Source organism: Hypomesus transpacificus, chromosome 21, assembly GCF_021917145.1.
Source record: "Hypomesus transpacificus isolate Combined female chromosome 21, fHypTra1, whole genome shotgun sequence".
Classification (NCBI taxonomy): domain Eukaryota; kingdom Metazoa; phylum Chordata; class Actinopteri; order Osmeriformes; family Osmeridae; genus Hypomesus; species Hypomesus transpacificus.
The window spans coordinates 1,679,324-1,692,519 of NC_061080.1; the positions used below are offsets into that span (position 1 = coordinate 1,679,324).

Genomic DNA, 13,196 nt, shown 5'->3' on the forward strand with positions numbered 1-13,196 from the left:
AGTCCCGACTACAGTGGTGCATAAATGAATGTCGAATTAATTGCATTGCCTTAAAAACGACAACTGTGCCACAGTCTTTGTCAGTGTTATCTTGACTGTGTTAAACACAGGTGCTGGGTAACAGTGACCATGCTCAGAGGTATGTACCAAATCCTATCATCTGCCTTCTGTCAAAGGGAGTTGGATAAGATACAACATGAGGGAAAATGGACTGGCCCATGTTGCTGAGAACACAACTATAGTATTGTATTAGGACCCCTGAAGCACCATTGGCATCCTGCCCAAAATATAACAGCTCTGAGGTGTTATGCTAATAAATGTCTCAAGACATTTTAATGATTTAAAATGATAGATTTTCCATGCCTCCTAGCACTCTATAGACTGCTAAATTCTTAATTTTTAGTGATGCTTAAAGTTCTGGATCTCTGGATTTATGCTGTCAAAATGTTTTTGATTTTACGTTTTATTTGTCCCTTGCAATTGCCAAATGCAATGAGACACAAATCCAGTAAATGTCAGGTTCTTTTTGGGTCAGAATATAAAATAACTGGAGAGCATAAAATAACTGTCTGAATATGCTATATCGGTGGTGTCGGTGGCCCATAGGAGGTCTACCAGGAATGTCTTCTTTATAGCTAGGTATATCCTAATGAAATGTCCTGTTGGTGTTTGTAGTGACTGACTGTACTTTACAGGATGAGCCCAAGGGGATCAGATGGCTGAGCGGTTAGGGAGTCGGACTATTAATCAGAAGGTTGTTGGTTCGATTCCCGGTCATGCCAAATGACGTTGTGTCCTTGGGCAATGTACTTCCCCCTTTTTGCCTCAGGGGGAATGTCCCTGTGCTTACTGTAAGTCGCTCTGGATAAGAGCGTCTGCTAAATGACTAAATGTAAATGTAAGGGACTTGTGTCTGGCAGGGATGTGGACTGGAATGTTAGGAACGAGTTGGGCCGCTGCCTTAATCCGCCGGGGATGGGGACAAGCTCATGGGGGGGGTCAGGAATAGGGAAATGGTCAGCCGACAGTGTGATATGGCCACGGGCCCTGTCTCCGCAGTTTTGTGGCCTGTTATAGAGTCCCTCTCAGGGCCAACAGACAATGATATTCATTTGTCTGGTGTGGACACAAGCCCTGAGGGAGTCATGTAGCTTAGCTGTATGAGATACACCATTCATACTTATCACTTGGATGGTGGCTTGGACTATGGTGTTGTTCTGTTATTCTGGCAAATTGTAGTAGCTATTGCAGTGTACAGGGTTCCATTGAACGCTATATTTGATTAGATTTTCATAAATTAAAGCACTTCCGCATGTTGATTCACCCTCATTAACCACATGGCCGAGACATTTGTCGCACCGCCATTTACACCAAACTAGTTACTGGATGTTTCTCCTTCAAACCCACTTTGTTAATAGCAAAAGCAATCCAAGGCGGGTCTTTCTTTGGCGAGTGTTTGCACTCCATTGCCTCCCCTTAAAGCAGGCATTAGGCTTCAATGGCGAAGGCTGGCCAAGGCCCAGCAGGCCACAGCTTCACAATGAGCTCACTGTCAAGGGACTGAGATCAGCTCCCTCAGACTGCCTCACTGCTCCTCTTCTCCAGTGCCGTCCTCTCACAGGGAGCGATGGCACACGCAGAGCCACTGTCATCGTCAAAACCCAAGATGTCACCCAATTTTTCACTTTGTCACAGGTTTGTTGATGTGGTTTGTGGTTTGCTCTGTTTGTGGACTTTCTTGGTCAGGGAGTCAGGTGGCTGAGCGGTTAGGGCATCGGGCTAGTAATCTGAAGGTTGCCAGTTCGATTCCCGGCCAGGGACGTAACGTTGTGTCCTTGGGCAAGGCACTTCACCCTACTTGAGAATGTCCCGGTACTTACTGTAACTTGCTCTGGGTAAGAGCGTCTGCTAAATGACTAAATGGAAATGGCATTGGACTTTGGAGAAGCTTGAATCAAAGCTTGGGTGTTTGTGTTCCTGGTTACATGGTTGATTTTAACTTTTTCAGGCGATGTTTGAAAGATATTGCTGACATTGTTGTCTTAAGATAAACGTTTGGTTCGCTGATTGAAGCCAGTTAGTTGGGTACAGAAAAATAGCTTTGGCCTCTTTTTAGTATATCCTAGCCTGGCCTCGAAGGCATCCAGTGTAACAGTCATGTGAGGATGGAAAGAACATTACCAATCATGCAAAACCTACCAAACGGTCCTTATGACTGTGAAGGAACGTTACAAAAATACACTGCTCTGTGTGAATCCTCTCTCTCCACACCCCGTGAACCTCTGCCCTCAGGGTAATAAGCCATTTTACAATCTTGAAAGGTTGTTGGGGGTCAGATGGCTGAGCGGTTAGGGAGTCGGGCTATGAATCAGAAGGTTGTTGGTTTGATTCCCGGCCGCGCCATATGACGTTGTGTCTTTGGGCAAGGCACTTCACCCTACTTGCCTCGGGGATAATATCCCTGTACTTACTGTACGTCGCTCTGGATAAGAGCGTCTGCTAAATGACCTAAATGTAAATGTTGTTGAGATCACAGTGCCGGCCAGGGCAGTGAATGGAAGTTGAGAGTCCTCTTGACTGGATTGTGTCTTTCTGTGTGTCTGCGGCCAGAGAGATAAAGAGGAGGAGACACCGTTCTGAAGCCTCTGGACTGTGTCTGTGTCTCACCGAGATAAGAATGCCAACGGTAAATATGAAGGGAGAGGCAGGGAGTTCATGGGTATTGTGTGTGTTAAGGGTGTAACGAAACGGTTCGCAAAATTCAAGACGGTGTCACAAGTTTTTCGATTCAGGGACTGGGAATATGATATTTCAACCAATTTAAGATAGGTTTTATTTCCCAAATGTAGTAGGAATAATCCAGTTCTGTTTGCATTCATACCAAACCGAATTCCACATACAGAACGGTACAATATGAATATGTTATTCGTTACACTCCCAGTGTGTGTGTATAGCATTGTATTAAGAAAATTATGTTAGGAACTCCCCCAATGTCGGATTGTGAAACGCTAGAGAGCGAAGTAGCTCAGTGAGGCTGTCTAAGGCCAAACTCCCTGCCAGTCCGAGACAGGAAGTATCCGTTGGACAGCAGGAAGCCCATGCCGTCCCTGACGACACCTTCCAGCTGTGCCCCAGTCAACCCGTCCCAGTCGCATCTGACCCCACAGGAACACAGTCAGCACATCTCTGTCAGGTTTACCCCCCCCCCCCCCCCCCCCCCCCCCCCCCCCCCCCCCCCCCCCCCCCAGGGGGTTGCTGAAAAAACCCTATCCAATAAGGCAGAACATTAACCGTAGACAGGAATGATATGTCAAAACACACCTCGATAGAATTACATAATAAAATATATATTTTACACAAAATTCTGACCATTTTACCCTGATGAGGCCCCAGCAGTTTCCTCTCCCCCCTTCAACAGGAGTTAGACCAGTGCGGCACCGTTGAACCAAATTACTATAGTCACGGCAAAGACCATTAGCAATTCCACCAGCACACGCTGCTCCTAACGGTTGAGTGATCCCCCCACTGCCACCCCACCCCTTCCCTCCACAAGTGTTATTTTATTCATGTATATCGAGTAAGCTGTGTGTCTAGAATCACAAATGAACTTGCGCACACTGAAAATGAATCAGAATGTTTACCCTCTATTCCTAAGGACAAGATGTACAAAGACACTTTTAGCAGTTGAGGATTCTATTCAGGTAGCCTTCCTCTCTTCATGTCTTGCAAAAAGTCTGACGTAGGGGCCAGTATGGTAATCACGGCGAGGTGTGAAAGGCCCTAATGTCCAAGACTCACGGTCACTTCCAGTGACTCAGAGAGAGGTCATGGGAAATGTCATTGGCCAGCCACCATCTGCTGAGGACGAGGTAGAAAGGAACTGGCCTCTTGGCTGAATAGGGGAAATGCCATTATGACGGAACCTCCAATAAAGCTGGTTCTGAGTTTGGTTTTATATCAAGCAGTTTCAACTTAACCTGAAATAAACCTCATGGTGATTCAGTCATTGTGTTAGTATCGTCTTGGTTACAACTGATTCCTATACATTCCTTCTAAGAAGGCCCCATTACACACTTTAATGCTACAATGTAACAAACTGTCGACCTTCATGGAACAGTATTGTTCCTGCATGTTCAATTTCCTCCACCGTGTGAATTGAAACCGTAAAAAGAAGATTGAGCCTAGATTGTGTATTTGGCGTATTCAGCAGTTTGCCCCATTCACCTCATCAGCCCTAAGATGGGTTACGAGTAAAGCTTCGCTCATCTAGAAAGTTTGTTACACAGATGCTACATTTTAACACAACATGTTGAATCTATCACTTGTCGCATCATACGCAATCACGGCGGCAACTCAAATGTCAACTCACGTTGATTCATTGGAGCCGTTTGAAGCATGTTTAACATAGTCCAGCTCTTTTGTGCTCTGGGTGAAATTCCCAAACTAATTAGGAAATGAGTTTACCAGGGTTGCGAGAATAATGTAAGTTTTGAATGTCTTTCAATGCTTGCCTGGCTTGTATAGTGTGTTGAAACGTATTTATGAATGGTTTACAGTACCTTACAGAAGCCAATCTCCTTAATGCACCGTCCATCTTTCCACTAGCACTCATAAATTTCCCAGATTGGATGGAAACTCATTAAGCCAATCCGCAAGTGGATTCCCGGACGCCAATGAGTTATTGATGACACCAAGGGCCGAGCCCATTTTACACTAGGGTGCTTCTCCACCTCAGACACCAGAGAAGGGATCACCAGAAAAGAAAAAGAAGATTCTGGTCACAGCATCGGAGTTATTTACAAGTATTAATTTAGCAGACGCTCTTATCCAGAGCGACTTACTATCGAGAGCGACTTAGTGATTGTGCTCTACTCGCATCATGTCCAACTCGATGCTGTGGTATTCACCTTCAGTGTAGTGGAACTCGAGGTCCAGGGAGAGGGACCCTGGATGGATATCTAATCTGAGAACCCTCCACCTCTGCCAGGCATGCGACAGCCTGAGGAGACCCCCTCCTTGGAGGACCGATGGAGCCACTGTTAGACCTAAACTCACTGTTCATACAGAAATATTGCTATAATGACTCAAAAAGATCAAACATCCATAATTACCCATAAATGCCTCATTAACTTTGACAAACGCCAGCGTTTTGCTCATGTGGCCGTCAAAATGATCAAATCAGATGTCCTGCGACAGACTGGCTTTGGAGGCAGTTTTAAGTAGAAGATTGAATCTCCTGATTTTTCCAGATTAGTGGAGCCAGTAATCGTCCTCAGCTGGCCTTCTGCTGCTACTGGTTTCACCTACTAATACCATCTCCCAATGTTCTGCCCATGAGCCTAAAGATGCGTTCTATTATTTCATATGGAAATGGCCAGTGACAGAAGTGTCATACAGTAGCAACATCCACTAAACCAAGCCAGGGCTTTTAAGAAGGGGAGGGTCCATGATTTTAACTAATGGTGAAAGAATAAGCCCCCCCATGCATCGGAATGTAAAACTTTGGCTCAACTATTTCATATTCCTTTATAGACACGCTAATGGAGGCCCAGTTAACACACTAATGGACAGCGGACACAGAGACGCTCTAGTTCTCTATCACCCCCTCTCTCTCTTCTAACCCAAACTGGATTAAACATGAGTGTAATTGGTACTGGGATGCTGAATAAGTGCACCAGTACAGCATAGCTAAAAGGCTGGGAGTGAATGACAGACAACTACATACCAAGTACAGTCTTTCCCTGCTCCAGTGTCGAGTGACACTGTCCACACAGAGGGCAGCCGACTCATGCAGACAGAGCTGCTGAGAGATGACAGCAGAGGCCAGGGGCAGTTACAATGGTTTTGTAACCGAGTTGGACTATCAGGGCAAAACAAATGAAATTGACTACTTAGAGACGTCATTTGTGCAGTATAATGGAGACCACGGTTAAAATATTTAACTTTATTGAATTTCTTGCAATAATGCTTCAGGCTCTTGTTTTTAAGATTTGATCCCACCGTCGTCACTCACTTAGGCATAATGATTGCAGTGGAACATTAACCAAATGAAGAACAGCAACCAAGGGCAGATGATAACAATTGTGACTCCACTCTTCATTACTGTAGGGGTTTGGTGTAGACCCATCAGCATGCACAAATAGCTTACGCAACCCAACGTAAAATCTGAACAAAAAACAGTTTTAGTTAGGGAAATCCAATCACCAGTATTGAGTTTGGTGGAAACACGACTTGGTCTGTTGACCCTGTTCAGTGCCTCAGGCCTCCAGGCTCCGGTTCCCACTCAGACCATCAGAGCATAACTGGAAGGAGAGGACCGAGGGCGGGCTCAGTCATTGGCTGAATGTCTGCAAAACAGACCTGACCTGGCTGTCATTTCAAATGGCTCCTTCCTGCTCATCTGGTCATAAAGCCAGTGTTCTTTCTCTTCCCTTTCCATCCTCGCTGTAAATACAAATGATGGCCTGCCCAGTTCCTAGTGCAGTGTTTCCCTGGTGACACTGAAAGTAACCTGAGGTGGTTCCACTGGAGCCAAGGGGTTTTTCACATTGCCCAGCTTGACACTATCGTTCACCGCAGGCAGCTCTGCTTTCTTCTGTTTGTCGAGTGTGTTCCTCCTGGTGGTTTACTTGTTTAACATTGGTTCAACCGCACAATGCTGGGTGAAGCGTTAAAATCATGCGGTGGGTGGCCCCTGGATTTAAGAACGTCCCTCAGCCCCCACGTGGCGTCTGCCTTATCTCCTGAATGCAGATGCTTGACTCGGCTACATCTACAATTACCTTCCTGAGTATCGCCAGATTTATTGAGCGGGATTCTGAACACCCCCTAAAATCGTCAATCGCCTCAGACTGCTCAAGTCTTCAAGGAAGCAGACATTTCTTCCTCCCCACTGATAATGACCTTGAACCCTTTTTTGAAGTTGATATTTGTTTGTCCACATGGATTCTGGAAGGTTGGCTTTAACTCCTAATTTTAGATTACTTTCCACTCCATCCGCTTGTGATGGATACGATATGAGGCCTCGTTTCAGTTCAAAAACGTTTTGGCTCAACAAAATGTCACTTACTCACTGACCCAATTTCCCGAATCACCTCCGTAATGGTCTGAGACTGCTGGGCTGCCTGTTAGTGATGAGGTAAAACCTTGAGAAAAGCACTGAGCCATGGAGATTGATGGATGTTAATGCTGACTGTTTCTCTCTCTCCTGTCTTTCTCATCAACAGATCGAGAGGACCAATCCATTCTTTGCACGTGAGTGACTTTTTGAGCCTTGTCTACTCTGCTCTTCTGCTGGGACAACTGTCAGGTCTGGGTGTGGTCCGCTAGCTAGACATGGACGTGTCTGACTGCGATTCCTTCTTTACATCTTTACACTTTAAACAAGTTTACTCCTCTGTTTGACGTGTAATAGCCTACCACTTTCGTTGTTATGTAACTCCCTGCACTGTTTTCTCTGACCATATTATTATTGTAATTGGTACATCAGACCAACTCAGTGAGGGAACATTTACAGTTCGATCTCCTTAGATATCCATTGTGTCCTTTCCACTTAGTATCCCTGCAAAGGGAAAGGCAGCAGATTCCTTCCCTTCACCAGCTTGCTCTTGATCCCCCAGTGCCTTGAGACAGACTGTAACACATTTAGCGCCACGCTACAGCAACTCGCAACAACAAAAACGGAGCAAATTCAATCTGAATCTTCCAGGCCTCTGTAGTTACAGGGAGAAGGGGACACGGAACGGTCTGACACATCAGAGGAAGAGAGGGACTGGGGGGTGGGGGGCTGAGAAATGCCTGGCATATCTGGTACACGACCCTCCCTGGCATCTCTCCGAACGCCCCAATATCTGCTGATGACAGGAATGCAGCCAAAGGACATGTCAGCGTGGCATCCCAACTCTCATCCTGTGTGACAGACACACTAAGGCAACATGTGGGACGGGGTGGAGACTCGTCAGGGTGTTGTGTTTTTGCCCCGTTACGTGTCCTACCCTGTCCCTTACTGACTCCAGTACCAGCCCTGAGATATTTGTCCTAGTCATAGGATGCCCAAGAGTTATGCCACCAGGCCACCAGACAACAAACGTTCATGTAGATATTTCTCTAGCCATCATCATGTATACATTATGAGTTCAGAGAGGAGATGCTGAGGCATGTCTTGGGGAATCATGTCAAAATGTTCATGAATAGGATCAATTTATGACTCAAAACAAGAGTGTGTATGTGTGTGAGCACAGTGTGTGTTGAGTGTGTGTGTGTGTGGTAAACTTCCAACATGGCTCTAGACACATCATAACCCTCACCGAGGTGCCATGTGATTAAGTCAGCCGTTGGAGTTATGGGCTACCTCATCTGCAGGGCGGACCTGAGGAATCTCACACTCTTCAGTTTCAAGGCCGACAACAGGGACATTGACGCCATGCCTCATAAATACATTGTTCACAACGGCCACTGAACCCAGCAGTCACGCCACCGACAGCCTCTTTTTGGCTTCTTTGCCTCCACATTCTTTCCTCAACACATTCAGCTATGCAGACTCTGAAAGCAAATGTTCGACTCTGGGGTTTGTTAATAGCCGCCTATTTTAAAGCCTCAGCTATGCTCTGCGCTTCCGAAGGTGTCACTCAAGTGTCTTGACAAGTGACCTGTAGAGCAAAACGGAGGCGAAGAAAAGGAGACATTCTCAGGCGGTCCCCCTTTTCCCTAAGCTGTCATCAACTGTGGTGCAGAGCACTGGAGCATTGTAGATTCTCCCGGCCTTTCGACTACAGTCGCTGAAGCAAGTAAGGGAGTCAAGTGGCTGAGCGGGTAGAGCATCGGGCTAGTAATCTGAAGGTTGCCAGTTCGATTCCCGGCCAGTACACATGACGTTGTGTCCTTGGGCAAGGCACTTCACCCTACTTGCCCCGGGGAGAATGTCCCTGTACTTACTGTAAGTCGCTCTGGATAAGAGCGTCTGCTAAATGACTAAATGTAAATGTAAATGTAACACTGAAAACAAACAGTGGAGGAAGATACACACAGACCCAAAAACACCGCCTCATACTGCTTGTCGGCAGTTTATTTTCATTTGATTTGAATGTGTCTGGAAGAAACTGCGGGCAGACACCAAGCGCCCAATTTAGGCCTGTCTCAAGGCTGTGGAATGCAGCAAAATATCTCGTCTTCATTGACCCCTAGACACTTGTGTTGGGCCATCTGATTGGATTCTAGCACAACCGCGTGAGCCTTAATGGCATGTTAACACTATGAAAGTGTCTGAAGTATTCAGTTTCATATGAGTTATTCCTAGTTGTATTCCTCACCTCCTCTACATGCTCTAACCGAAGGAAGCCGTCTTGTGTGTGTGTGTTGTCTGTCATACACAGAGGTGAGTCGGGCGCCGGCAAGACCGAAAACACTAAAAAGGTCATCCAGTACCTGGCACACGTCGCTTCCTCCCACAAAGGAAGGAAAGACCACAACAATCCTGTGAGTATCTGCCCTCTCTCCTCCACATTCAACGCTCCACGTTCCTCAATCTCTGCCTGTGCTAAACAAGGCAGGTCATATTTTGTTGATATATAGTCCTTATTAAAATCCTAATGTGCCGTGTGGATTTGTCTAATAAGGCGCAACCAATGAGAGATGAGTTCTAGCAGCCCAGACAGATGATCATGTATTAATGTTCTCCCAGAGGAGCGGGCCTGTCTGATCCGCTGGTATTTAGGCTATAGTTTATGAGGGATTAACCCACCCAACATCACCATGTCAGATGGCAATGATGGTCAATTACCAGGATCATTTACAAAGGCCGGGGGGGGGGGGGGGGGGGACATAAGGTCACCACCAGGTTACGTTGTTCCTCAATTGCTATGCTGATGTCATACTACTCTGTTCAGTGTTGTATAAAGCGTATAGTTGAAATTACGAAAAACTTTATATGAATGGGCTGTACCATAACATTGATTTATTTAGCCCTGATGTATCTAGCTGTTAGTCATTGTTTTGACAGATTCAGGTGTATTTCGACTGAATACAGGTTAAGCGTCAACCAAATGAGTGAAGGGAGGGGGGGTCTGATGAAGCGACCGTGACAGCATGAGCGTGTGCACAGCCGCACCTGCGGGGGGGGGGGGGGGGGGGGGGGGGGGGGCGCCGCGGCCTGCACACCGAGTGTGTGCTCATCCCTCTAACTATTTGTATTTGTTTATTTGCAACACAGCCAGAGTCTCCAAAACCAGTCAAACCACAGGCAAGTCTTTTTGTTTGTTTAACACAACCATGTTCATGGGCATGCTAACACCAACCCTGCTCTCAGACACACTTAGGCATTAGAAGTCAAGGGTCAGTTGAAGGTATTGAAGAGTGTTTGCTTTGAACGGGGCTTGCAAGGCGGTGCCGTCACAGATTATCATGCAAAGCGCCCACTTCTTGTAGTGTACACTAGACATCTGTGCAAACTGCTGTCAAACACATGTGGGAGATTGACCTAGTCTCTCTTCTTGGCAGGCACCAAACCCAGTTGTAAGTACAAATCTAGACCCGGCATGGAAGTTCATCAGGCCTCCTACGGTCTCGTGTAGATGTGAATGCCTTTCCATTTCGTTTTTCAAGTGTGAAGTTCGTTCACCGTGTAAATGTGCATGCAAATATTATTCACACTATCAGGAAAACCCTATCGCACGCATGACATGTTCGGTTAGACCCGGGAGGCATGTTTTGCTTTGTTAAATGAGGCGTTCGGCAAGAGCTTTTGGAATCCCAGCCATTACACTGAAAGGTGATGGAGGAGTAATCTTGCTGTGACACCTTGGACTCATGCACTAACATTTACCTCAGGGGTCAGTCTAGGAGCATAACCAGGAGACTTAGTAAGCCGTTCTAAAGCTAGTTCACTAGTTTAGTATTACCCTCTATGTTTTTCAATCTGAATCTGTAGGTGGTCATGTTTGAACAGCAAAGAAAATGCTAACTACACACAAGTTGTATGTCGTAGGAATTAAATGCAGAGCCATGTGAATGCTTTGGCACAGTTCCTTCAAGATCGGATAAGTGGAATTGCAGCTGACATTTACTGTTCTAGGAACTCCAAAACATTTCCATTGCAACGTTACAGCCCGTCTTGATTTTTCACATTTCTTTTAGCAATGTTGTAGTTGTCTTCACCCATCAGTCACTCTTCTTAGTTACTTTTGCCTTGTGCTTAATTTTGTCCTGTCTGAATCGTCTCAACTGTAATAATGATCTGTAATTGTCTTTTTTGGGTGTATTTATGTACATGCTCCTAGTATCCATGACCATTAACACTTGTTTATTTCCATGACAACATTTGCATCTGCCCATTGACTACAGAGTGGACCCCTGTTCTATGTGAGTAGCAAGTCAGTACCTACCTCACCTGCACTCACTAGCTCAAACCACCATGGGCAGAACATGCTGTATATGGGGCAGTGCGTTGCCACTCTGTCCACTCTAGATTCATCCGTTGATGGGTGTTCGCAGACCTGTTTAGACACTTCTCTTCTATCCACCTCTGTGATATTTCCGTTTCCCGTCCTGTGTATAATGGTGTGTCCATTCTTACCCGTCGACCTCTGCTTCCTTCAAATATCTCGCGTTTAAGAATCGTCGAATGCGAAGGAAATCTCATATAGGTTTAACATGTACATTAGAGGTCTTCAACCCTGGTCCTCAGGGACCCCCTGTCCTGCATGTTTTAGATCAGTGGTTCTCAACCCTGTCCTTAGGGAACCCTGTCCTGCTTGTTTTAGATGTTTCCCTGCTCCAACACACCTTATTCAAATGAATGGTCGTTAACAGGCTTCTGCCTAACTAGATAACGACCCATTCATTTGAATATAATTTGAACGTGTTAATAAACAGGCCCTCCACTCCTGGAGCTGACAGGTCCCAGTGTAAAGATTTACACCACCTGCCGCCAACAACGCTGAATATGTCATACATTCCACTGGTTTGTACACTGAGCGAGAGCCCTTTTCAGCACCTCATCGCTAAGATCTCCCCCTGCATCCTGTTTGGCTCCTGGGAGCTGTGCAGCAAGCAGTACTGGTCTTTATTGAATCCCCCCCCACACTCCTTCTCCCTCCCCATGAGTTTGACTCACTGGAAAGGACTCTTGAGGGGGAGCATGGAGAGCCAAGAGCAGCACTACTCAGACCTCCCTCTCCTCCCCGGGGAGAAGGAGAGGAGGGGTGGGCCAAAACCTCCTGCAGCCCACAGGCCTTCCTCAGGCTGACTACACAACCTCCCACAGTGGTTGTTTGGAAGATGAAATCATCGTCCCTTCGTCGTTCTCTTGCACAGTGGATTTTTTATGTATGTGTATACAGGGGAAAAAGTTAAGTGGGGAGAGACTTGGCTGCAGATCGAGAAGTCTCAGGTTCAAATTCCCCCCTAACATGCGTCGTTTCGGATGAAAGTGTCAGCTTAATGAAAACATCATTATAGGTCTTTAAAATCTGTAATGAAATAATTCCTCCGTCAAGCTACTGACTAACAGACCAAGCCAAGGTACTGTACCTGGTCACGCCAAACCTTAGATGTTACGCTTTCTGGCTTTACCACTGATGTAAAATCCACTGGGCTGTAGAACCATACCCAGATTTGGGGGACTGACAAGAGCTGGTAATATCTGTCCAGACTGAAATCTGCCGAGCAGATGTTAACCACTCGTCCCCAACTGGGTCCTATGCCTCGCCTGATTCACTGGGAGAGTTTTGATTGATTCTCTCATGACCCCTCCAGCTGTCGCCTCCCTTTCCCGGCCTTTGGATGAGGAACTGGTTTCTGAACACTCTCAGAAGAGGAACATCTTTCTGGCATTGCAGAAAGAATGTGGGTCAGCTATTAAAGCCTCAAAATTGGGACCCCCCCCCCCCCCCCCCGCCCTCCTGCTGGTATGGGCAATCTGCGTTTTTGAAACAATCCAATTTAGTTTCAAACCGCCCAGTTCAGCAAACCGAGACTGGAAGCCGTCGTAGATGACGACAGTGTTTGATGTGGAAACCCGAGGGGTCAGTTGGTAAGCCAATGGGCCCCCCTGTGTTGTGCGACCGGTCTGTAGGGAGAAAGAGAAGCAGGCTCATTTAATTCAGCTCTGCCTCATTTCAGGAGCACGAAAACCTAGTGAAAGCAGCGAGTCGCGCTCTCATGTCGGGCCCGGGGCTGCAGCCAGAGATCACGTTACGCCT

The 13,196-nt window shown here is 46.5% G+C and overlaps 1 protein-coding gene across 2 annotated transcripts in view; it reads left to right on the forward strand.

Annotated features, from left to right (window-relative positions):
* The window catches only part of myh10 (myosin, heavy chain 10, non-muscle), a 52,907-nt gene that overhangs the window by 13,374 nt on the left and 26,337 nt on the right, over nucleotides 1-13,196 (forward strand). Inside the window, exons 4-8 of one of the 2 annotated variants that reach the window (XM_047043522.1) lie at nucleotides 7,227-7,254; nucleotides 9,372-9,474; nucleotides 10,208-10,237; nucleotides 10,495-10,509; nucleotides 11,338-11,355. In XM_047043522.1, the coding sequence (XP_046899478.1) occupies nucleotides 7,227-7,254; nucleotides 9,372-9,474; nucleotides 10,208-10,237; nucleotides 10,495-10,509; nucleotides 11,338-11,355 (194 nt within the window). The remainder of the gene's footprint in view (nucleotides 1-7,226; nucleotides 7,255-9,371; nucleotides 9,475-10,207; nucleotides 10,238-10,494; nucleotides 10,510-11,337; nucleotides 11,356-13,196) is intronic. The other variant, XM_047043523.1, reaches the window with a different exon arrangement.